General features: G+C 36.9%; 1 protein-coding gene across 1 annotated transcript in view; it reads left to right on the top strand.

The window, feature by feature from the left end:
- Positions 1-25,559, top strand: part of ptprz1a (protein tyrosine phosphatase receptor type Z1a) — a 140,023-nt gene that overhangs the window by 112,867 nt on the left and 1,597 nt on the right. The window contains exons 15-29 of the mRNA XM_059334596.1: positions 1,951-2,036; positions 4,886-4,906; positions 5,563-5,650; positions 9,524-9,606; positions 11,614-11,748; positions 12,657-12,791; positions 13,765-13,928; positions 14,027-14,162; positions 17,023-17,169; positions 18,531-18,624; positions 18,806-18,879; positions 19,611-19,742; positions 20,643-20,801; positions 23,891-24,033; positions 24,129-24,264. Of these exons, the coding sequence (XP_059190579.1) occupies positions 1,951-2,036; positions 4,886-4,906; positions 5,563-5,650; positions 9,524-9,606; positions 11,614-11,748; positions 12,657-12,791; positions 13,765-13,928; positions 14,027-14,162; positions 17,023-17,169; positions 18,531-18,624; positions 18,806-18,879; positions 19,611-19,742; positions 20,643-20,801; positions 23,891-24,033; positions 24,129-24,264 (1,733 nt within the window). The remainder of the gene's footprint in view (positions 1-1,950; positions 2,037-4,885; positions 4,907-5,562; positions 5,651-9,523; positions 9,607-11,613; positions 11,749-12,656; positions 12,792-13,764; positions 13,929-14,026; positions 14,163-17,022; positions 17,170-18,530; positions 18,625-18,805; positions 18,880-19,610; positions 19,743-20,642; positions 20,802-23,890; positions 24,034-24,128; positions 24,265-25,559) is intronic.

The following is a 25,559-nucleotide window of genomic DNA, read 5'->3' as shown; positions in this document are numbered from 1 at the left end:
ACCATGGCACTCTATTGAGGAGCCTGAACAACGCTTGGAACCATGGCCTTCCCGGCAAAAGTAGGGCCACCAGGAGTAGGCTGTGGCCACCATGTCGGACTCTGTCCAGCGTCGCCAGTAACAAAGGAATGCCCAAGTGAGGAGCCTTTGCGACAAACGCAGGCACTGCCTCAATCTGGTGCCTGTAGAGGAGAACGTGCCGGTCTCTCAATACTGGGAGAAGGTGCCTGAGTGCTAAGAACACTGCAAGGAGTTCCAGAACATTTATATGCTCCAGTCTCTGCTGGGCATCCCACTGGCCTCTGACAGTTTTGTGCTGCCAAACTGCTCTCGAGCCGGTAAGGTGACGTCTGTTTCTACAACTTCCCGACGGGAAGCTATCATCCCTAAGAGCATCCCTGTGATCAGATATGTCCTCTTTGTCCAGGGTCTGAGGACCAGAAGACACTGCCCAGACACCCTAACCAGCGTGTGTATATGCCATCTGCAACAGGTGGTCTGGGGTAATTGGCACTGAATGCCACAGAGCTCCCCTGTCTGGACGGAGGCATGCGTGTCTGTCGCAGGTTTGCAAACTGCTGCCTAGCAAACTGCTGACTAGCCTGGTCAGCTTGTACAATGCGTTCCAGGGCCTGCTGAGCAGCTGGCCCAAACGTCTGACCAGGGATGACTGGAAGAGAGCGGAGGGTTTGCCGACACACCTCAGAAAGGGGGATGTGCCAATGTTACGATTGACATCAACCTGCCTAGTTCCCTGGTCATAAAAGCAAAGGCCTAAGCTAAAGCGAGAGCACCAAAGCCACGGTGCGAGAGAGAACAGCATACATCGGGGAGATAAGCTACCCGAATGCTAGCAACAAGCTACAATCGCACAAATTTACAACCCGAACACACACACAAGTAGTGAAACACCGTTGGCCGAGTGTTGACCATTACTGAACACACAACAAGGCAAGCCCAAGAGAGAGCAGCACACAGCTGGGAGAGTAGCTTTTTAGCAAACAGGCTATAATCGCACTTATATACTTGCACATGCACACACACAACTAGGCAGAAACTACCGTTGGCAGAGCAATGAACAAACATGCAGTCAAGTTGTCGTTCCAAAACAGCGAGTCGCAGCCGCTGGTGGACGAATAACAATCGAAGCACCAGCCCTTCGGTTGAGCGATTATAGAATATTTAGATTATTTGTTTGACCTATCATTCAATCCGCAATCGCGAGAAGAATGAAGGAACAGATCCTCTGGTGACACCAGAACTTATAGATGTTCCTGGGTCATCCAGGTGTCACAGGTGACTTTGATGGTATAATTACTCAATCTGCGCATCCGCAAAATGGAAATATCCAGTGCTTAAGCACCGCCTCTGGCAGTCAGTAAGAATGAAATAGAACTGCTGGTATGAGAAAGCTCAGTCAGGCTGAATGAGTTTTTTTCAGAACTGAGTTCATAATCTTGATTTAAGGCCCTTTGGACATGTATCACACAGTTCAAACTAGCATAATAGGGGACCTTTAAAAAATACAACAACAAAAAACCTGTTCCATTTCTAAAATGTCTTTAATTTCTAATTATTTCTAAAATATTTTATATGTGCAGTATTCTCAGTGCAATGGTTGCATCTTCAACTGTTGACTCTGTCTACATTGTACATAATGTTCCTTAATTCTATTTTCCTTTTGTTTTATTTGTTAATACTTTTTATATTTCTACATGTCTACTTGTTTAAATTGTAAATTGTTAATACTTTTTTTACATATTTTTTCCCTTTAAATATTTAATACCTTTCTTATTTTTCTAGTTTATACTGTTTGTTTACTATTAATTGTAAATTAATCATTTATAATTTAGTAATTAATTGTGTTATTTTTATTGAAGTTCCTCTCTATCTTGCTATCCACTTTGCTAATAGTCAATAAGTCAGTGTTGTTTCTTGTTTCTCTTCCAGACGAACAAACAGCTTTTCCAGTGAAGGAGTTTGTGAAACATGTGGCCGAGCTTCACGACACACATGCCTTCCAGCGAGAGTTTGAGGTACAAAATAATAATATAAAAATAATAAAATGAATATCTGTACTGTTTGAGCTTGACTGTGATGTGTGTGTCTGTGGAGGTTGTGCCTGATTATCATGTTGTTGTCTGCATGCAGCATGATGAGCTGTGATGAGATGATGTTAAACTGTCACTGGATACACAAAGGGGCTGCAACTAACTATAATTTATGACTATAACTCATAATTACATGAGTTAATTGTGAGTAATAATAATAATAATGATAATGATGAGTGTATTATCATGCCGTGACTAGGGCTGGGTACCGAGCTTCGAAACTTTAACTGAATTGCTTTCTGATTGCTTTCGTAAAAAATTAACTTTATTAACAAAATGTTATTATTGTATTTTATAATAATAATAATAATAATAATAATATTAAGTAATGTTGTAAGTATTATTATTATTATTATTATTATTATTATTATTATTATTATTAATTTTATATTATCATTTACACTTAAATAGATTATGATCATTATCAACCACTTAAAAATGAGAATATAAATATAATTGAAATAAAATATATAACTAAATAAACATTAGAACTGCATGTTAGATATTAGTCGAAAGCTTATCATATAATTAAAGAATACATTTTTTTAAAAAGCTAAATAAACATCAGTACTGTTTGATATCAGTCAAGTGTTTATTATAAAAACAATGAATAAATACATAAAAAATTACTAAACAAACATCAGTAGTGTATGTTTAATAGCAGTGCATTACAGTATGTTTAACATCAGTACTGTTTGGTATCAGTCAAGTGCATATCATATAAATAAAGAATAAATATAAATATGTCTTATCCATCAGTGCTATATGTTAAGTAGCATATCAATAAAAAATAAATAAAACATTTAAATGAATAATTTAAAAAAACATCAGTACTGTTATGTTTTATCATATAAATAAAAAATAAAATAAAATAAATCAATACAGATCAGTACTGAATGATTAATATCAGTCGAAAGCTTATAATTTGAAAAAAGAATAAATTTAGAAAAAATGCTAAATAAACCTCAGTATCTGTCAAGTGCTTATCATGTGAATAAAAACTAAATACAAATAAAAAAATAGCTAATAATTATCAATACTTTATGTATAGTAGCAATTGATAAGTTATCATATGAATAAAATAAATAGCTATATGACACAATTTCTGGCATTGTTTTATGCATTATATGTTCTGTAAAAAAGATTTTCATATCAGCGCTTATTGGACAACATATTCACTGATATCAATAGATACCAATATGTTTGTGATAGACCAAACTCTTATTGATACATCGGTTAAACAGGTAAAATAATTCATTTTTGTTAAACATTGATTTTTTTTTAAATTACCTAAAAGAAAGTTTTATTCAGTAACAGTATATCAAAGTCTCAAGTAGAGGTTGCAAGGGACATTTCTGAACGATACCCAGCTCTAGTTGAGACATAATGATTTAATAATCAGTCTGAAGCTGAATGTTGCAGCCCTGGTTCATTTCTTTGTCAGATGCTTTCATTCATTCATGTGAGCAGTGTGCCAGTTGTCTTTTAACTGTCGACTTTCAGCAGAACAATGTGCCGTCACTCACTTTTTGAATCAAAGCTCCACTTTGTTTTGTTGTGAAACTGCTGTCAAAAGGAAAATCAACACAAAAAGTCAATGAGGCTTCATAGGGTCGCAGGTGGAAAGTTCTAGTGTTTCGCTTATTCTTCTTCTCATATTGATAATAAAGAAGGAGTTTCCTTATGAAATTATAGTTAAGATAATGCAGTCAGTCACACTTACCTCTGAACCCTACCTATCTTTTCTTTAAGAGATCTCCAAAAGAATACCGTTTATAGTAGAAAGAAACTGTAAAAACAGGTATTATCATCAAAATTTGAACTTTCCCACAGTACTGGAACGGATCATAGGAAAGTTTCTATCAGAAAAAGTAACCAAAACAATGTTTAAAATTGTCGTATTTATGTCAGAATCACTTTATTCTACATGTCTCATTTAAAACGTGTACAAAAATAAAACCAGATTCTGTTCAAATATTAAATTCTGCTCCTCGGCATGACGACATGATTGATTCTGTTAAAAGAACTTTGTTGTGTTCGTTAGGATTGGACCCCAAAGCAGAGGGACGTGCACACACTGAGGGGTGAGAACTGAAAAATGTCTTTAATGACACGAACCAAAAAACCATACAAGGCAGGCTGCAGTGGCAGGGAGCTGGCTGGCAGGAGGAAATCTTCTGAGGCTTCAGGTGTACAGGGGGACAGCATGCCGGGAAGCAAAGGAATAATCTGGCAGTGATCTGGAGGGAAGACCAGGCTTAAGTACTGGGGGAAATGAGCTGAGTGGATGCAGGTGTGCCACTGCTGCCAACAGGAGGAGCCAGCCACGCCCCCTTCCACACACAAGCTCTGCAGAGAAAAAGAAAAGGGAGGGTGAACAGAGAGAACAAAAGGAAAAAAAACACAACAACCAAGACAAACTAAACTGAACCATAACAAACTTAACAGGAACTCGAACAGTCCTGGTTCTGTTTGCAGTTTGATATTGGTCATTAAATGCTTTACACTTACTCCTCAATGTCCAGCAACAGAAACCGTCCCAGAACTATAAAAACTTGAGTTTCGTAGCAGAACATAGATTTATTAGAATCCCGCTCCATTTTGCTTTTCCTTGTTTTTATTTGTGTTGATTCTCCTCTTGGTGTTGGCAGCAGCATGATCTGTATTTGTGAGATCAATTAGCTGTTTTCTGTCGTCTTGTAATTTATGTTTTTGCACCTCTCTGGTTGACTGTGTTGTCACGGAAACGTCCTGGCTGCCTGATGCATCATTAGATACTGAAGGAGAGTTACGAGGTAAGATGCTTTCCTCCCGACGTCGTCATTCATAGCTGTGGGTTTTTGTCTCGTCTTGTAATGCAAAGTGTTGTTTTTGTCAATGTGGAACTGTGGATGTATTGTATTCAAATTCAGCTACACGTATTTTTCTGTGAAGGTTGATTGTGTGTTGAATATTTGTGCAAAAATATTGTTGGAAGGAAGGGAGGAAGGAAGGAAAGAAGAAGATTTATTCTGTTATCAGTTACAGAATTGGCTGACAATGTAATAACTTGTTTGTTATAATGATAATGTTAAAAAGGTCTTAAGGTCAGTTAGATTATTTTAGCCACGAGAAAATATAATTTCCAAGCTTTGGGGAAACATTTTAAAATGTTAACCTTTGACTTGATTTCACATTTAAACAAAACTCGTGTTTGGACGACATTTAACTTTTGAGAGCGTAAGTTTCTTATATTCATTTTCTTATATTCATTTCAAGCATTTTTTTTTTCTCATACGGAAGGAAGGAAGGAAGGAAGGAAGGAAGGAAGGAAGGAAGGAAGGGAAGATTTAAGGAAAGCGAGGAATGAGTTATATTTCATCTTGTGTGGATATAAACTCTGAAGTCTTTATTGGGTTTTAAGTTAAATAAAGTGTGTGTGTGTGTGTGTGTGTGTGTGTGTGTGTGTCAGACATGCACAGTGGACATGGGGATGACAACGGACAACTCAAACCATCCTGACAACAAAACTAAAAACAGATACAGCAACATCCTGGCCTGTGAGTACACTTCAGATTATAACACAGCTCTGTTTTTTTGTCATTTTAATTTTTTTCGATTCTGATCAGGTAAAAGGATTTTTTACTGAATTGGTGATGCTTAGAACTGTCCTACAAGTTTGCATTTCCTCCTATCTGATACAAGCTGTTTTATGAAGACTCTTTACCAATGAAATTATACATTTGGGTTTTACTTTAATATTTTTGTATTGTACAGATGAAGAGAGTACAGTGTTTAGTATAGATAAACTTTTGAGAGATGGATTATTTTTTTGTTTTCATGATTTTGACTTTTACGTTTAAAGTTTGGTAAAATGCTTAATTTTTTAGTAGTTAGGAGTATGCTTGGATTTGAATATAGTCCTTTAAAAATGCTTACTTTCCAACATTTTGTGGGGCTTTATTTGCATCACTCATGTAAACCAAAAAAAATCTTAACATCTTAAATTAAATGATCTGGTCATATTTGTTTACTGTCTCCTGGTAGTAAGCAATACCTTAAACAGCTGGTAAAATGCAGGTAGATGTCATAATAAAAGCTTAAAAGTCTGAATTTTTTTGGTTCAGATATCTTGAAAGACCCTGTATAAAATCATAATCAGAATAATCTTTATTGGCCAGGTTGGGTGCATACAGCAGGAGTTTGACTCCAGTTTGCTTGCTCTCGTACAAAAAGAAGACATACAAACATACAAATATTAAATATTAAATATTAAATACAGCAAAAAAGCAATCAGACAAAATATGTACACGATCAGGTTGGTAAAAATATGTACAGGTAGTGGTGGTATACATGGTATAAATAAATTATGAATAAATAAAATAACCCCAGACCTAAACTTAGCAACTCACAGTACAATTATTCTGCTGTTTTTCTGTTGTTGTCTTTTTTTTTTGCAAAATGATTTATGAAAAATAAAGAATAAAATAAAACCTAAACAATCACAAACATTCCAGTGTGAAATGCCAATGGTAAAAATAAATAATTATTTTTGTAATGCTCTTTTATGTTTTGTTCTAATGTAAAGCGTCTTTGGAAACCAGAAAAGCCCTATAAATATAAATCTAATGCATTATTGAGTGTGTTTGAAAGCGCACACAATATTATTCACCGGGCTTAATCCTACTTATTCTTCCGCGTTTCTTTCGGTCCACTACTTCTGGAGTTTTAGTCGCACATACAATAAAAAGTTATCAAATCGACCGGCTCAGCCATGACAAGTGTGCTGTAACTTTTCTAAGGGTTTCGACAAACGGTTTTCAAATTAAATTTGTCAGAAAATAAATTTGGAAACTGCGCCCAAGGCCGCATATGCTAGAACAGAAATAATTTATACATAGAAATGTAGGAAAATTTGTCTTCTCACTCACATTCGTCTGCTAAAGCTGTCAGAGTTATAGTTTGGGCATAGGACGCACAGATTATCCACCAACACCACCCACAGTCTCATAGACCACCATGTTAGAAGGAGGGAAAATTTCCTGCGGAGGAAAGCAGATGTACCAGTTTCTTCTGATCGCTCTAAAATAACAATTTCTTCATATGTAGACGTTCAGGAAGAACTCTGGATGCTCAAAGTGAAGTCAGATCAATGACAGGAACTACGATTTGGCTAAAAAATGCTTTCTGTTCGAAGGGAACTTTCTGCTGTTTTTCTGTCTCTCTCAGTGGCGTCAAATGTCACAGGAGCAGTTGAGTGCAGTTGATTGCTCTGCTCTGATTGGTGGCCGCCACCTGGCCCTTGCTACACAAATCTGACTTTGATTACTTTATTGAACTCTCTGTATAATAACAATGACTGTCGATGATACAGACAGATATATATTGGGAGACACAGACAAGAACAAAGAAGTAAATGAAAAAATACAAATTAAACAAAAGTGCAACAGAGACCAGATAGCAAGGTATAAAAAAAAGTAAATAAATAACTAGAAAATTTCCTCTGGGGAAATTCTGAAAGGGCCACGGGGGCTACTGCCGGTGTGTGTTCACTATGATGAGATTCTTCAGAGATTTCAAACAATTAATACTAGTAAGACTGGAATTTCTGGCCTTGAACAGAAAGCATTTTTGGCAAAACCATAATACCTATCATTGATCCGACTTAACTTTGAGCATCCTGAGTTCTTCCTGAACAGCTACATATGTACATACAAACTCAACCTGGGAAAGACCGAGCTACTCTACCTCCCAGGGAAAGGCTCTCCCACCACTGACTTCCACATCACTGTCCAGGACACAGTGGTTGCCTCCACAGAAACCGCCAAAAACCTTGGCGTAACTCTTGACAACCAACTGTCCCTCTCAACAAACATCACCGCCACCACCAGATCTTGCAGATTCTTGCTGCATAACATCAGGAGAATCCGCCCGTTTCTCACCCAGAAGGCAGCTCAGGTCCTGGTCCAGGCACTGGTCATCTCACGCCTGGACTACTGCAACTCCCTCATGGCAGGTCTGCCTGCCAAAGCCATCCGACCTCTACAACTCATCCAGAATGCAGCTGCTCGATTGGTCTTCAATCTTCCCAAATTTTCACACACAACACCTCTCCTCCGCTCCCTCCACTGGCTACCAGTGGCTGCGCGGATACGCTTCAAGACTCTAGCTCTGGCGTACTCTGCTGCTAACGGTTCAGGTCCTACTTACATCCAGGACCTTGTCAAACTCTACACCCCTGCCCGTCCTCTCCGCTCTGCATCAGCCAAACAGCTAGCGACTCCCACCTTGCGTGGGTCAACTCGCCTCAAAACCTCTTCCAGACTTTTCTCTGTCTTGGCTCCCAAATGGTGGAACGAGCTCCCCACCGACATCAGGACCTCAGACAGCCTGTACATCTTCCGCCGCAGGCTGAAGACCTATCTCTTCCAACAATACCTCGGTTAAGTCATGGTCACCTAACAGATATATATATATTAAAAAAAAAAAAAAAAATTTCTTCTTCTTTTCTCTTCTTTTCTTCTTTAACATATAGCACTCCTTAGCAATGACAGTTAGCTCTTAAAGTTATGTACTTACTCGATTCCTATGGTCTATGTCTAGTACCATCAGGTTGAATGCACTTATTGTAAGTCGCTTTGGACAAAAGCGTCTGCTAAATGACATGTAATGTAATGTAATATGTTGTTGTTTTTTTTAAGAAAAATAAAAAAAATAGCTTTATTAGAGCGATCTAAAAAAACTGTTACATCTCCCTTTTTCAGAAATCATCCTGCATTTTTAATATGGGAGCCAATGGGGCTGTTGGTGCGTGTTGGTGGCGCATCTGTGCGTCCTACGCCCAAACTATAACTCTGACAGCTTTACCAGAGGATTGTGAGTGAGAAGACAAATTTTCCTACGTTTCTATGTATAAATGATTTCTGTAGAGTGGAATTTGCAGCCTGGAGCGCAGTTTTCAAAAAAAAATTTGGACAGTTTTTTCTCTCCCTCTACACTCTGGCGATGATCTCACACACTGTGACACGAACATTCCGTGCAATACACACCCATTATAATCTAAAATGATCCAAAAATGATCATGGTCATTGAACAGGGATTATTAAAAAACTATATGACCTATCGAAACTTGGATTAATACACCGATTAACAAGACTTGTGTCTACTGTTTAAGGTTTAAATGGAGTCTCTAGTCTTCAAGTTGTAGGACTAGTAGCGGGACGAATTTGCGTCCAGAAGAGGAAGAAGAAGAAATCCACAGTATAACAGTAGTGCTCGGTGCGATTGCCCCGTGGCCCTAATAAATACACTTAAAAAATAATCCAAAAAAAGGGGCTTATGTGTTTACATGTATGTATGCTTACAAAGGAATAGTATCATATATTTTGAATATGATCTAATCACATGTTTTATTTTCTGTCTTTGGCCCTCAGTCGACCACAGTCGGGTTCGACTCTCGCCTCAGGCCGACAAAGAGGGGAAGATGAGGGATTACATCAACGCAAACTATGTGGATGTAAGGCGTTCTCTTTTTTTAAACAGTTTTATTCTCTCACTTCTGTTCTGAGCTCCATACAAACCAAGGCCTTCACCACAACCACTCGACCAGCGAGCCCTGTTTCTATTGTTTTATCCTCAGAGCCAGTTTGTCTTCCTAAAGCAAAGTCAGAACGCCTGCCTGCATAATTCTCAATCTATTCATGACACAAGATGTTGTTAGCAGGGATATGTGAGGCTCTCCATTATGCGACGGCAGCGCTGTTAAAATCTAATTATCAGCATCTTGTCATTTTGTGAAAGGCAGAGGTGACAAAAAAATTAAACCTGTGACTGTCACGGTCTTTCTGGAGAGTACAGGTTAAAAAGTTTGTAAAAGCACGTCGAGGATCTCTCCAGCTCGCACTTTTGTCTGGTACGAAGGCAACTTTACGCTGTCAGTCATGTGAAGGTCATCAGACTATTAAAGTGAGTGATTGAATCCTGCCCTCTGCAGAGAACAAGTGACATTTTCTTCCCCTAATAGGGTCCTTGTGGAGTTTTATTTCACACAGACAAAAGTTATATATTTACATTCAGTGTTACTCACCAAAATGTTTTGTGTGAATCCTTGAGCTCTAACAAAATTTTGGTTGAATATATTTCCTTCCTCATAACATTTGGAAAGTCATTTATTTAAGTCTTTGTATTATGTTATCTATTTATTGTTTGTGCAGCACTTTGGAAACCTTGTGTTTGATAAACTTGTGCTATATAAATAAAGTGGATTGGAGAACATGGACTCACAGGAATCTGTGAAATAGCCACAGATTCGCTTAACTGAAAATCCGTGGAATAGCCACGGAATCACTCAAAATTCCGTGAAACTGACACGGATCTCGCTACAATGCAGAACAAAAAACATGGCGGACAGTTCTCTCATTTTTAGTGAAAAAATCAATATTTTGACTTAGTTCCTGCATAAAAATGGATTTTGATTACATTTCTAGCGAGAAATATATGTTTTATTTTATAAATATTCACTCAGTGAATGTACATAATCACTTTGTATGTTGGAATAGCCACGGGATATGACTGTCATTAACTTGCATTGTAGCAAAATTCGTGTCAGTTTCACGGAAATTTGAGTGATTCCGTGGCTATTCCATGGATTTTGAGTTAAGCGAGTCTGTGGCTATTTCACGGATTCCTATGAGACCATGTTGGGATTGGATTGGATTGAAGTATTCACAGGCAGGACTGTTTTATGTCCATTGTGAGAGGTCAGGTCGTAGCAGAGTCATATGACTGAAAAAGCAGACAAAAATATATAAAGACGTTTCAGTTTGTCCCTGCATTTAGTTGGTTATTAATAGGTAACCCAGGTACTTTCTTTAATTAAAACCGACATCCAAGAACAATCTTACAATATTCAGGAGGAGAAAAAGGTGCAAACACCCAATTGAGAGGAAACAAAATATTTTTGTAGTCCAACCCAGATGTTAGCATCACCATGGGATCTGTTGAGAAATTTTTTTGCATTGGATTTTGGATCATTGCCAACATGGCCTCACAGGAATCCGTGAAATAGCCATGGATTCGCTTAACTCAAAATCCGTGGAATACCCACGGAATCACTCAAATTTCCGTGAAACTGACACGGTTTTGCTACAATGCAAGTTAATGACAGTCATTTCCCTTGGCTATTCCAACATACAAAGTGATTATGTACATTCACTGAGTGAATATTTATAAAATAAAACATATATTTCTCGCTAGAAATGTAATCAAAATCCATTTTTATGCAGAAACTAAGTCAAAATATTGATTTTTTTTTCACTAAAAATGTCCGCCATGTTTTTTGTTCAGACTGAAAGGTCTCAACAAATATAAGATTTGACATTTTGCACAGCCATACATTGTTTGATTCGTGCATTCATGTCAATTCATCCAATGGTTTAGGTTTGGTTTGGTTTATGACTAAATACCTACAACATTAACAGCAGATAAGCAGGGTTTTTTAAAAGTTGCCGTGTGTTTCCCTTAGGGTTTTAAGAAGCCGCAGTCGTACATTGCAGCTCAGGGTCCTCTGAGGTCGAGCACTGAGGACTTCTGGAGGATGATCTGGGAGCAAAACGCCTGCGTCATCGTAATGATCACCAACCTGGTGGAGAAAGGACGAGTGAGTGAGCAGACTGAACAGTTACACAGACTGAACTTAGTTATCTTGTGATTTTAAACATTCAGGGACATTTTTTGTACTTCACAATGAATCTGAGACTGTTTACTGATATTGAGTGACACTCTAAAGTCAACTAAATGATGGACATGCTGATTATTGTTATTAACACAGCTACACAAGTCTTTTTTTGGATATATTTTCTCCTCATACTTACAATACAAGTCATTATTATCATTTAATCTTTTATTCCTTTCATACACAATTCAAACATTTCAGGATAAGAAAAACATCGGTAACACTTTACAATAACCATCATTTATAAAAGGTAAACAGATAGTTTATTAATGTTTAATCATCATTTATAAACCATATATAGGCAATTTAGAATGGTAAATACATAATTTATTAATGTTTAACTAACTAAATAATTTAGAAATGGCTAATAGATGGTATATTAATGTAAGTTTATAGGTAATGGTAAGGTTACTTTACCATTAACAAACAATTAAATATTTAATTTAATAATTTATTAATAGTTTTAGTTGCACTAATAACATATTAACACCATATTAAGTATGTTAATGTTAAGTATGTAAATGGTTGATCATTGGTTTATAAACCATCTATAAACATCACTTAGTTGGTTATTGTAAAGTGTTACCAAAACATCTTTTTTATTGTTATTATTTAATGTATTTATAAACACCATATTGAATTTGAATGCACAGGTTGAGAGAGTAAAAATATTATTTTGGCTTCAATGTTGGTAGAAACATTGCTTTCCCTAACCGGCAAACATAAAAATTGTGTGTTTTTTCATCTTATTTTTTATCCGCACGGGACAAAGACAGAAATGTAATTTGCATCTTTGTTTATAATTCTTAATATCTGATGTGTGTCTCCCTCAGAGGAAGTGTGACCAGTACTGGCCGGCGGAGGGGCAGGAGGAGTACGGCAGCTTTCTGGTGACGGTGAAGAGCAGCAGAGTGCTGGCCTACTACACCCAGAGGACCTTCACTGTCAGGAACACACACGCCAAAAAGGTCAGACACATCAGAGTGTCTATATCAGCTGCATTCATAAATATGTTTTTATTCATGAGATAATAAGCAGAAAGTTACCAGGCAACTAAAAGTTCATGCATCAAGCTGCAAATATTTATGTATCATCTTTTACACATGAAAGCTACAGAGGCTGGAGTGTGCCAGCAGAATACTGCAGTTTAATTATTATCAACACATTTTATTTAGAGTAAGTCACAAAAAATGTAAATATTCAAATTTGGCCATTAGTATTTTTATTTTCTTATTCTTCTGTATGAATAATGAATTTAATTTTAAAATCGAGTCAGAAAATTAGACTTTTTTTTAACTCATAAGTACTGTATGGGAACCCATAATATTCTTTATGCCCTAATTAAGTATCACAATTAAAAGAGTAATATAGTCAATTAATGTTACAAAGCCATATGTTTTTTTTTAATTTTGCTTCCATAAGATAAGACAAGATATTCCTTTATTTTTAGTGTGACAGCAGCAAAAAGTGGATAGCAAAGAGCATCAATAAAATTACAATAGAAACAAGCAATATTAACAAGAAATATAAACAAGCTAAACACTTTAAACAATAATTAATATACAAATAGGAACAATAAATACAATAAAGACTACTATTATTTATTAGCCTAATATGTTACATATTATTTTGCTTATATTTAAATTAGCGACCATAAATTAGTGATTGTACCATCAAGTATTGAAATGTGCAACAGTGCATTATATGAGTTTAATTACATTTTTCATACATTCAAGCATAATTCTAAATATTATATGGATTGTAATCTCATGTCCATGTTACATTTTGTATCTACGTGGTTGCATAATTAACGACATGACATACATACGACATACTTAATTTCCCCTTGGGGATGAATAAAGTTATTTTGATTTTGATTGATTTTTGGTGACTGGAGAAATGTAACTTTATTTACTTTTGTTTGGCGTTTTCTGCCTTCAGGGCTCCCAGAAGGGGCGGAGCAACGACCGGACGGTGACTCAGTACCATTACACCCAGTGGCCTGACATGGGCGTCCCAGAGTTTGCCCTGCCGCTGCTCAGCTTTGTCCACAAGTCCTCCAAAGCCAGGACGGACACCATGGGCCCGATGGTGGTGCACTGCAGGTAGAAGCTGCTGAAACCAGATGAGACTTCAGATTGTTCCTGACGTCACTAAATCCTCCATTCATCTTGTTTTTTCTTTCTCTCTGCTCGATGTGAAGCGCTGGCGTGGGTCGGACGGGTACCTATGTGGTCCTGGACAGCATGCTGAAGCAGATAAGAGACGAAGGCAAAGTCAACATCGCAGGATTCCTCAAACACATCCGAACACAGAGGAACTACCTGGTTCAGACAGAGGTCAGAGGTCACATTAATGTCTGTCCTCATAAAAAACAAACAGCAGTTGTACAGCAGCTGTACTTAAGTACAATTTTGAGGTACTTTACTTTTCTATTTCCATTTTATGTAACTTTATACTTCTACTCCACTACATTTAGCTGACAGCTTTAGTTACTTTTCAGGTCGAGATTTAACATAAAGAACATGATCAATTTAAAGTGATTAGTCTTTTTTTTATTTTATTAAACCTCATAACAATATATTTAATAGTTAAAAGTAGCCCTAACTTGAGAAAATGAAAACACTGTTTCCTTAAATGCATCAATAAAAATAATAATCTAATAACATATTTGGAATATATAAAACAATCTTAGGCCATTCTGCATAACGAGTACTTTACTTTACTTTTTTTACTTAGTTTTGGTGTGTGGTATTAGTACTTTTACTTCAGTGAAGGAACTGAATGCTTTTTCTACCACTGCTGCACAGATAGAAGATCGTCAAATGTCGTTTCTAAATGCAGTATTACGGTTTGGATATATAAATTGATATAGTGTGTGTGTGTGTGTGTGTGTGTGTGTGTGTGTGTGTGTGTGTGTGTGTGTGTGTGTGTGTGTCGTTAAATCTGTGGTCTATTATATCATCTCAAAGTCTTTATCTGACACGTTAATTCTCAGTCAACACCGGTTTAAAAATGAAAGTTGGTAGAAGGTGTCTGCATTACTTCTGGCGTTCTGTCCTATTAAAACAGTTGTTTAACAGTATTAAACAACATTTATTATATTTTAACTCTGTATTACAAATATGCTTGAGTGTTAACCATCAATTAAATACACATCATAAATTACAATTTCAGAATAAAAGAAACTTCACTACCAGTCAAAAGTTTGGAAACAATTCAATGAGAAGTCATTGAATGGTTTATTTTTTTATCATCTTCAACATTGTAGATTAATTCTGAAGACATACTATGAAAGAACACATATTTCCATATGTGTTCTTTCATAGTATGCAGTAAAATAAAGAAGTGTAAAACAAACCTGAATATGTTTTATATTTAAGATTCTTCACAGTTGCTTCACTCTTGCTCTGATGACAGCTTTGCACACTTCTGATATTCTATTCAAAGCAAAAGGTTAAAGGCTACTTTGAAGATTCTAAAATATAAAACATATTCTGGTTTGTTTGACACTCTTTTGTTTACAACATAATTCCATATGTGTTCCATTCTGATTTTTTTTCAATATTGAAAGTATTAAAAAATAAATTAAACCATTGAATGAGAAGGTGTGTCCAAACATTTGACTGGTAGTGTATATTGTCACAGACTATCCAAAAAGGGTATAATATCAAAATAAACTAACTAAATATAAAAACTGAAGGTATTAAGGTACATTCTGGAAATCCCCAGAGATAACAGGTCCGGTTTAAACTTGACTGTGGCAGAGACCAGCCTGATTAGATCTTATATTTAAAATATTAACTAGTGCAGTGCCCGTAGGAAGTATGTATTGGTATAGTGGGAGATTAAGTAGATTTGTCAATTCTGACCAAATGAGGTTGTGTGTGAAAGTACAATGAGGTGTAATACTCTTGCATAGTGTTAATATACAAAGTGTATATTGGGTAATACATCGATGAACACTGAGATATAAAGAGACACAGAAATAGTTATTTTAAGAAAAAGAAAGTTAATCATTCAACATGGTTAGACATATAGACACAGATATAGGAGGGAATAAGTTTACATGCAGCACAAACACATGGATGTGAATAATGTGAGTAAGAGTTATTAGGTGTGTTGTGGAATGTGTAGATTGATAACTATTGTGTTTCATATATTGTGGCTAGGCAGACCACTACAACATCTGCAACTCCATAAAACACTTACTTTTCATAAGGTACCACACCATCCAGCACATACACATTGACCATTGATATTCACTGGAAACTATTTGAATGTTATTGGAAAATCGAACCTTGTAGCGCACTTTAAAACTCCTAAAGATAGGTAGGCTAAATAGACTTCCAGATGAGATGAGTCAGGGTGTAAATCCAGAGTGAATTGTGTTACTGACCAGGTGTAGGCCTATCACACAATGGGGCGGAGCTCCCCTAAAAGGCGTCCGATCAGAAACAGTGCAATTGCGCAACATTAATTCATTAATTTATTCATTAATCCTTAACCGCTTATCCGCACTTGGGTCGCGGGGGGCTGGAGCCGATCCCAGCTGACATTGGGAGAGAGGCGGGGTACACCCTGGACAGGTTATCACAGGGCTGACACATAGAGACAGACAATCACGCTCTCATTCACTCCTACAGGCAATTTAGAGTCACCAATGAAACCTAAGTGCATGTTCTTGGACTGTGGGAGGAAGCTGGAGTACCCGGTGAGAACCCACACGGATATGGGGAGAACATGCAAACTCCACACAGAAGAGCTGCAGGCGGGAATGGCGTAACACGTCCTATGTATATAATGATATTTTTAAAAATGAATTCAAAAATCTTCAAAATCAAGGATGCACACCTTCGTGCCATGTGCAAGACACATACGAAACTAGACACACACACACACACACACACACACACACACACAGTTGTGTCAGTTCTTAGTTGAATCCCTAGATATAAACTAGAACAAGGTTTAATTCTTGTTTGAGAATAAACTTGTTTGCCTTCATCTCTGACTGTGTCCAGTGAAGATTTTGAGCTTTTTGGACACCAGTAGCAGACCATTTCTAGAGTCTGGTATCTGGATTTCTGACAACATAAATCCTGGTTTACTATCCTAGATTAAGAAATTTAACATTTTTATTGCAACCAACCGAGCAGACAGAGTCTAAACTCAGCTCCATCTGTCCTCTCTGTGCAGGAACAGTACGTCTTTATCCACAATGCCTTGGTGGAGGCCATCTTGTCCGGAGATACGGAGGTGGTGGCATCTCACCTGCACAGGTATGTGGACGAGCTGCTGATCCCAGGACCTGCTGGGAGGACACCTCTGGACAAACAGTTCAAGGTGAGCAGCTCATCAAAAAGTTCACTGTGTGTTTTCACGGAACTTCTTCAGAAGTTTTTTGACTAATTTCGAAAAAAAATATCAAGTGTTGATTGAGTCAGTATTGACTTTAATTTTATAATACAACTATCTGCTCTGCTGACAGTGTATTGTTATGTATTTTTTACATTTGTAACAGTTAACTTATTTTCCTGGTTGTCAGTGGGTTTTCTTCTTTTGTAATTTCCTCCATTGTTTGTTATTGTGAAGTTTTTTTAAGCGACAAGAAATAGTCCACACCCCAAAATGTCTAACATTTTGAGCATTTTCTAACGAATGAACCTTAAATAAAGCAGTTTATAATAAATACCAAAGTTGTTTCAGTGGAATGTGACCTTGTAAAAAATAAAAAGTGGGATGATCTAAAAAAGTAGCTATCAACAAATAAAGAATGATCATGCAAAACTATGAATCAAATGCAGAACTTTATTTAAAAAAATGTTTAAAGTGTATTTGATCATTTGAGGAGTTGATAACCAGGTATGATATTCCAAATAATCAATTTAAATATCTGCAGGTGAAAAACTTTATTAGATCATCTCAAAACCAGTTTGTCAATCTTTGGAAACAAAAATGAAAAAAGATTGCTTTGGAAAGGGAATTGTCTCCAAACTATATAACATGTTAGCAGAGGGAGTCTTCTTTAAGGAAAGTTGATGCCTAGAGGGAAGATTTACAGGAGGACTTCCTCTCGGAGGACTGGGAAACAGAGTCCAAAAACAAGCAAGAGTCAAAACCAAATCGCACACAAGAAAAACGCTGGAGAGTAGGAGACATGGTAAACTAACAATCTGGCAGTGAGTGTGTGTGAGGCAGGAGTCTTTATTTTGGCTTGATTAGTGATTAAGGGCAGCTGGGTAAACAGGTGAAGAGAGTCTGGCTGATGAGGAGGGAGTGGCTGACAGGTGGAGTGGAAAGTTGCAGTGGAAAATTACTGGGAGACAGAGTTGAAACTGTGACAGGCTAACCCTTGATAAGATGGAGAAACCTTTGTTGTTATGGTTGTTGTTGCTTTTCTATACTTGTACTTTCACCCAAGTGTTGCTCTATGTTGTCTCATAAATACCTGACTTGCAAGGGAAGACGATTTGAATGCTGGACAATAATTGAGTTGCCCCTGATGTCTCCTTTCACTCTTATCTCTGTAGATGTAAAAGCATTTTGAAAACTCAATAAAGATAATGTGGGGGGGAAATGTATTTGAGGATCATTTTCAGGTCACTGTGGAGAGATGATTTGTATTAAAACTTTTACAGCTCAACAGAATGATTCAGTGCTGCTGTTTCTTTAGTCACAAACTGATGTTGGGTGTTTCTACACAGCTGGTTTGTCACTCTGGAGTGAAGCAGTGCGACTACTCTGCAGCGCTGCAGGACTGCAACCGCAACAAGAACAGAAACTGCTCTGTGATACCTGGTGAGTCTGTCAGCTCAGGAGCTTGCGGGAAAAAGAAGCCGTCTGTTGGCCTGATGTTCATGTTGTTTAATTTACCCCTTCAGCTCAAGTTTTCTTAAATTAGACAAGGCAAAGAAAGGACAATGCTGCATGACTCAGAAATGTTTTTTGAGAACTTAACTCTATCTCTGTGTCTTCGCAGTTGAGAGGTCACGAGTGCGTCTGTCCACGACGGGGGGGGAGACGTCAGACTACATTAATGCTTCATACATCACAGTAAGTATCAAACTTTAAATCTTATCCAGAGTCTGATGAGAGGACGTATACCAATCACAGAGATAAGTCCCTGATGTTGAACCAAGTTTGAAACAGACTTCTCATGTTCAACAGCTTACAAAAGGTTTTCAGAAAAGTTGTACTGTTCCTTTAGTAGCTGTAAGGGTTTTTTCTTATTCATTTAATTGGCTTCCAATGATTCATATTGCTCTGCATCACACCGCTGAGCAATATGACACATGACTATTCATGACACAATGACCTAAAAAGAAAGCAGCATGTTTCCTGCCGTCAGCTTCCCTCTAAAGTAGTGGCTTCAAACTCCATGCCAGTTTTTGTTTGATGATGATCAGCCAAGTAGGTAAGGTAAAATATATTTAGTATGAAAATATAAACTAGATGTTATCCTCATTTTACCTCTTATAAGTTATTTATGCAACCTCTGTTCACATTTGCAACATTTAAAATTCATCTTGAAGCATGATTGTGTTTTTGAAAGAAAAAAACTATTTTAATCTTATTTTTTTTCAATCCAATTTTATGTTTTTTGGATTCAAAACGTTGATCCTGTAACTCAAAATGAACAGATAATTATCAGGTCATATAGGTGAAGTTGTGCTGAACAATATAACACAAGCATGGCATGGTGAATCTTTTTTAAGGGGAAAAATTTGAATTTTATATGCTGCCTACATGCTATTCTTTTGCCAGTCCTGGTTCTGTTCCTGCAGGGTTACAGGCAGAGCAGCGAGTTCATCATCACCCAGAATCCTTTGCCTGGCACCATAAAGGACTTCTGGAGGATGATATGGGACCACAACGCCCAGGTCATCGTGTCGCTGCAGGGGACGCTGGCATGCGAGGTGAGGTCCTGGTTCCATTTGTCATCTGTGTTTGACTCTACGGGTGAATAGGTGTCGATATCTTTTAACTTAAAGATATCAACATGAAACTTCCCGAGTTTGTCATTTATTTAAGGTATAATTTTTTGCATTACAAGTTTTCTGAAATGTTATGTTTGCAAATGGGGCATGAACACAATAAATATGCACTGATTTGCTTATATTTCCAGGAGAGAAATCTGAACATTGGATAAAGCTTATTTTATTAGTTATTTAAACTGTATTATTAAGTTATTAAAAAGTAACCAACAGTAGTTAAAGTTGTGATATTTCTGTCAAATACACATGCTATACATATATTAAAGTATTTGTATTTTTACAACCTCTACTACAGCCTATCCTGTCCTCTCCTCTCTGGTCTATGTAAACAGATTTTCAGTGAATATTTGTCACGTGACCGTTCGTCTCAGCAGAATCAATCATGGCTTCACAGTGTCTCTGAGGAGCAGAATTTAATGTTTTTAACAGGATCTGGATGTTCCTAATTTCTAAATGTGTGTATAGAATAAAGTGATTTTAAATATCATAATTTAATTCTTTGATTAGGTTACTTTTACTAATGGTGACTTTCTTAAGCTATGATCTCTTCAAGGACTGTCAAAGTTCAGATTTCGACAAGAATGCCTGCAGCATGGTATTCTTGGTAGGGTTTTAAAGAAAACTTACAATTTTCAAACCAAAGTGTTTTTTATCTGTGTGTGCTCACAGAGTTCAGGGATTTCTAACAACAGGGCAAGAAGATCTCATCTTGACTTGTTTGTTGCTCTTCTATCATTGTTTATAACTCTGATGTTGCAGAATGATTAATTTCCATGGTGTTGTTGTGTGATGTAACCGTCTGCTGATTTCCTGTGTTGTCAGACGGAGGAGGAGGAGGCGGAGCTGTGTGCCGTCTGGCCCCGTAAAGGGGAGCCAATCAGCTATGAGATGTTCACCATCACTCAGAGGAGCGAGAATCATATCTGTTTGACCAACGAGGACATGCTGGTGGTCCAGGACTACGTACTGGAAGCTACACAGGTCTGTGCTTGGACCCCAAAGTCATGAAATTATAATTATTAATGTTATCAATTATAATTATTGACGGTACTTATCAAAACGGTTGGTTCACCCAAAGTGTAAGTTCATTTTTGTTGGTATCTATTTATGTAGCTAGTTTCGGTTGAGTTGGATGTAATTAATTTAGAGTAATTTAAAAGATTTTTATGGAATGCTACACTATGTTTTTTAAAGTAAAATTTTTCTGACATATCATGGTGTGACATCATTTTTTTAATGACATACTGTAATATGCCGTTTTTCTTATATTTTGTACTGTACTATTACCATGATCAACATGCTATTCTAAGGCATTTTGGGACATTTTTAGACAAACTACACTGACTAATTTCAGAATTTATCGACATGTAGGGATTTTAGGATGCCTCTTTTATAAATAAATACTTTGCATGGGGCACTATTAATGTAGGGATTTTATTTCTTATGAGATAAGTTGTTAAAACTAGAAAACAGTGCACAAAATAAAAGTGTGGCTAGCTGTGACTTTACCAGAACTATGTCAGCACCTGTGTGTGTGTGTGTGTGTGTGTGTGTGTGTGTGTGTGTGTGTGTGTGTGTGTGTGTGTGTGTGTGTGTGTGTGTGTGTGTGTGTGTGTGTGTGTGTGTGTGTGTGTGTGTGTGTGTGTGTGTGTGTGTGTGTGTGTGTGTGTGTGTGTGTGTGTGTGTGTGTGTGTGTGTGTGTGTGTGTGTGTGTGTGTGTGTGTGTGTGTGTGTGTGTGTGTGTGTGTGTGTGTGTGTGTGTGTGTGTGTGTGTGTGTGAGAGAGAGTTTTTTACTTGAAGGATGTTTTTTTGTACTTGAAGAAATATGTTATGTTTTTGAAGCATGGTGTATTTGTTTGATAGGTACGTTTCTTATTTGCAAAACAAAATACATTAGTGTGTGAATGACGTTTTGTATTTGCAAACCACACTGAATAAAACATGTTTGTGGAATTTTGGCAGTAATTTAACACCATAGATATTACTGTCCTCTCTTCTGTTCTGCCTCACGCCAGAGCATCAAAAATGTTAAAAGGGGCATCATAAATGCCATCCCTCCCATAAGGATATCAAAAATGCAAGGACGAACCTGAGCAACACCTATGTGGATCTCACAGTTCAAGTGTGGTTAAATGACTATCAGAATTAATAATTACCACAAATTATAATAAATGGAATGACATCACTCATAGGGCACCACTCTGTAAAAAAGATAAAAGATAGCCACTTCACCTAAATCAGTCTCATAAAGTTACTAAACTATACATTTGGAACACTGATAAAAAATTAAATTATAATCAATTTACCATATTTATATTTATAGTGTTTGAAGAAATTTGGAATTTTCACGGAAGAGGTTGGCGTATCATTCAGTTTACAATATTAAATGGACAGCATGCTTATTCCAAAAAGTTATTTATTCAAAATTAACAAGGTAAAGGAAACAAAAGCACACAATCTATGGAGTATAGAGAGTAACAGAGTCTAATCTAAGTGTAAAGGTGAAGTAGAGAAAAAGTGTGTGTGAAGCCGCATGGCCGAACCGCATAACTGTGAGACAAAGGGTCATAAATCACAAGTATGGTGTGCTGTGAGTAGTGGCTTTACCTGCCGAGGACAATGGCCATGTGTGTTTGTTAAAAGCCAATTTACGTATATTGTATGTGAATGAGTGTGCGCACGCAGGTCAAAGAAGTTAGTTTACATGTAGGACTTTATCTGTGTAAAGCATGATAACAACTTCAAATGATGTAGCTACACAAATATCACAACAATACTTAACATAAATAAACCAAATTGTTTATTATAGGCAGAGGTGTCAAAAGTATTCACATGTATTACTCAAGTAGAAGTATAGATACTAGGGTTTAAAAATACTTTTGTAGAAGTTGAAGTATCAAGTCAAACTTTTTACTCAAGTAAAAGTAATGTAAGGGGGGGAAATGCCATTAAGGACAGTGCTTAGGCCACAGTGTAACAGGTGTGGTTTGGACCCAATAGCAGCACAAAGACAGACTAGTTGCCTGTAAGTATTGTAATGGAGCAAAAAGTCAAACTTCAGAGGAATATTATCAATAGCCTTTACTAAAATGTAAATGTACATCCAAGTTATGTTATGTACATCTTAATTGCAGGAATCTGTGAAGGCAACAGAGTATGGTGAGATTGTGTCCGGGGGGGTTGTGTCAAATATTTACCTGCATACAACAATGCTATTTTCTAATTGGATCATGTGTAGCGGTCTGTTATTTTTGGATTGGCTGATGGCTAGTTGATCTTATTGACCGGGGCAGGTGTGGTTTGGACCCAATAGCAGCACAAAGACAGACTAGTTGCCTATAAGTATTGTAATGGAGCAAAAAGTCAAACTTCAGAGGAATATTATCAAAATGGAGGGGAATGCCATTTTGTGAGTTGAATTTTAGTCCACATCAGTTAAAGTCCACAAATGAGCCCAAGATTTACATGTGGCAAGATTCCAACAATACTATACTATGACATTTTTTTCAATTTCTGGACATACTATAATATGCCATTGATTTCTAATATTTTGGGACATACTATACTATTACCATGATCAGCGTGATATTCTCAGGTGTTTTGGGCCATTTTTGGCACTTTTTACACTTTGACCATTTTTTTTATTTTTGGATGCCATACTATGACTTTTTTATGACATTTTTGATGACATACAATACTATGGTGTTTTTTTTTTTTTGTTTTGTTACATATTTGGAAGAACTACACTATTACGTTTTTCAGCATACTATCCTGTAGTTTTGGGGGCTTTTTTGCACATTTGAACCAATTACAGTGTGACATTTTTGATATAGCCAAGTAAAATTAAATCTCCAACGCAATTAAGTGCTAAAAGTAAAGTAAAAGTCTGAATAATCAATAAAGCCACTGTGTTGATATTGGATTTATATTGTTACATTGTTAATAGGATTATTAAGAATTTCACAATCTAAACCAATATAGGCGTTTTAGAACTAATACTAAATAATACAATTGTTTGCTTTTAGAGGCTCTGACCTGACTTAAAGTGCTGCTGTCCTTTTGTCAACAGGACGACTTTGTTCTGGAGTTGAAACACTACCGTGCACCACGCTGGCCAAATCCAGACAGTCCAATCAGCAACACCTTCGAGCTCCTTAATCTGGTGAAAGAAGAAAGTGCCACCAAGGACGGCCCCACAGTAGTCCACGATGAGTAAGACCTTCACTGTGTTGTCATCATGTGCCATCAGAACAACAACATTTAAAGGTTTTTTCTGGTCTGATATTTGTATATGTTTCTTTTTCCAGTGTGGGTGGAGTCACAGCAGGAACGTTCTGCACTCTATTGTCTCTGACTTGTCAACTGGAGACTGAAGGTTCGGTCGACGTCTTTCAAGTAGCCAAGCTGACGAACCTCATGAGACCAGGGATCTTCAGCGACATTGTGAGTCTGTTGTATCTGCAATAATCTGTTGCACTGCTTGAGAGCATTTATGCTTAAAGGATAATCTCAGGTTATTAACAGACAGGCGGGGTTGGGCACAAACATACTGTATATAATAATTATCACATTTGTTATGACTTTATGCCAGTCAATAAAAAAGTCAAATGTTTCAAGTTCTTTATTGTGATGTGCGCAACAATTACAGAAATCATTCTGTCACGATGGAAATCAAACGTCTCCCTCCACCAGTGCTCATTAAGTGTATATAAAGAAGAACATTATTCAAGTAAGATCAACAAAATAAACACAAATATATGTACTGGCAACATATACCATTATAAAACAAAATGATGATTGGAGATAGCCTTTATTTGCAGAAAATAAACAGATGTAAAACACAATGGAATAAATGCACATTTATAATAAGAACTAATAAATAAATAAAATGTAAGATGATGATGTCAAATTGATGAGCTCAGAAGCCGTCCCTGTTCCTGCTGGTGTGGGACCAGATGCAGCATACGTACTCTCAATGGTGGCCTTGCAGAGATAAGAGAGTGTCCTCGAGTCCACGTTAAAGCTCCTCAGCCCAGTCTTAGGAGCTTACCCTTCTCCCTGTCATTGTACACTGGACCATAAAAAATGTTATTAGTTTGCCATAAAAACTGGCATTTTGTTATGTGTAACAAAAAATGTAAAACTATAGTATGCCCTTTACTATGACCCCCTAAACGACATCATCATATTGTATGTTGATAATGGTATGTATGGTATATCCAAGAATATAAAAAACAAACATTTTATAGTAAAACGTTACTACGCCCAAAAAGTGGGGGAAAAATGCCATACTATAATAATTGATAGGAAGTAAAATTGGCTCAGTTATATTCATTTTGATACATGTAGCAGTATAGTTTATCCATAAATGACAGGAAAAACAACATATTATGGGGTGTCCAAAAATGACCAAAAAAAAGTAATGTCATATGTTTATATGATGTTTTTGTCAAATGCCTAAAATGGTCCTTTTATAGTCTGTTGATATTTTTTTGTTCAGTTACTGCCTTATTTAAACATTTAAATAAACACGTTACATATGTTGATGAGGTAACATGTTTCAAATTACAGTGAACAGTACAGTATGTTGAACCTTTGTTGGACTCAACAACAGCATAAACACACATTTCACACACGGGGCTGCTGTGGCTCAGTTGGTAGAGCGGTCACCCACTGATTCAGAAGGTCGATGGTTTGATCCCTGACCATGGCAGCCTACATGTCGAAGTGTCCTTGGG

The sequence above is a fragment of the Centropristis striata genome, chromosome 6 (assembly GCF_030273125.1).
Source record: "Centropristis striata isolate RG_2023a ecotype Rhode Island chromosome 6, C.striata_1.0, whole genome shotgun sequence".
Taxonomy (NCBI): Eukaryota; Metazoa; Chordata; class Actinopteri; order Perciformes; family Serranidae; genus Centropristis; species Centropristis striata.
Note: the sequence above shows the minus strand (reverse complement) of the source record. Positions and strands in the feature narration are given on the sequence as shown.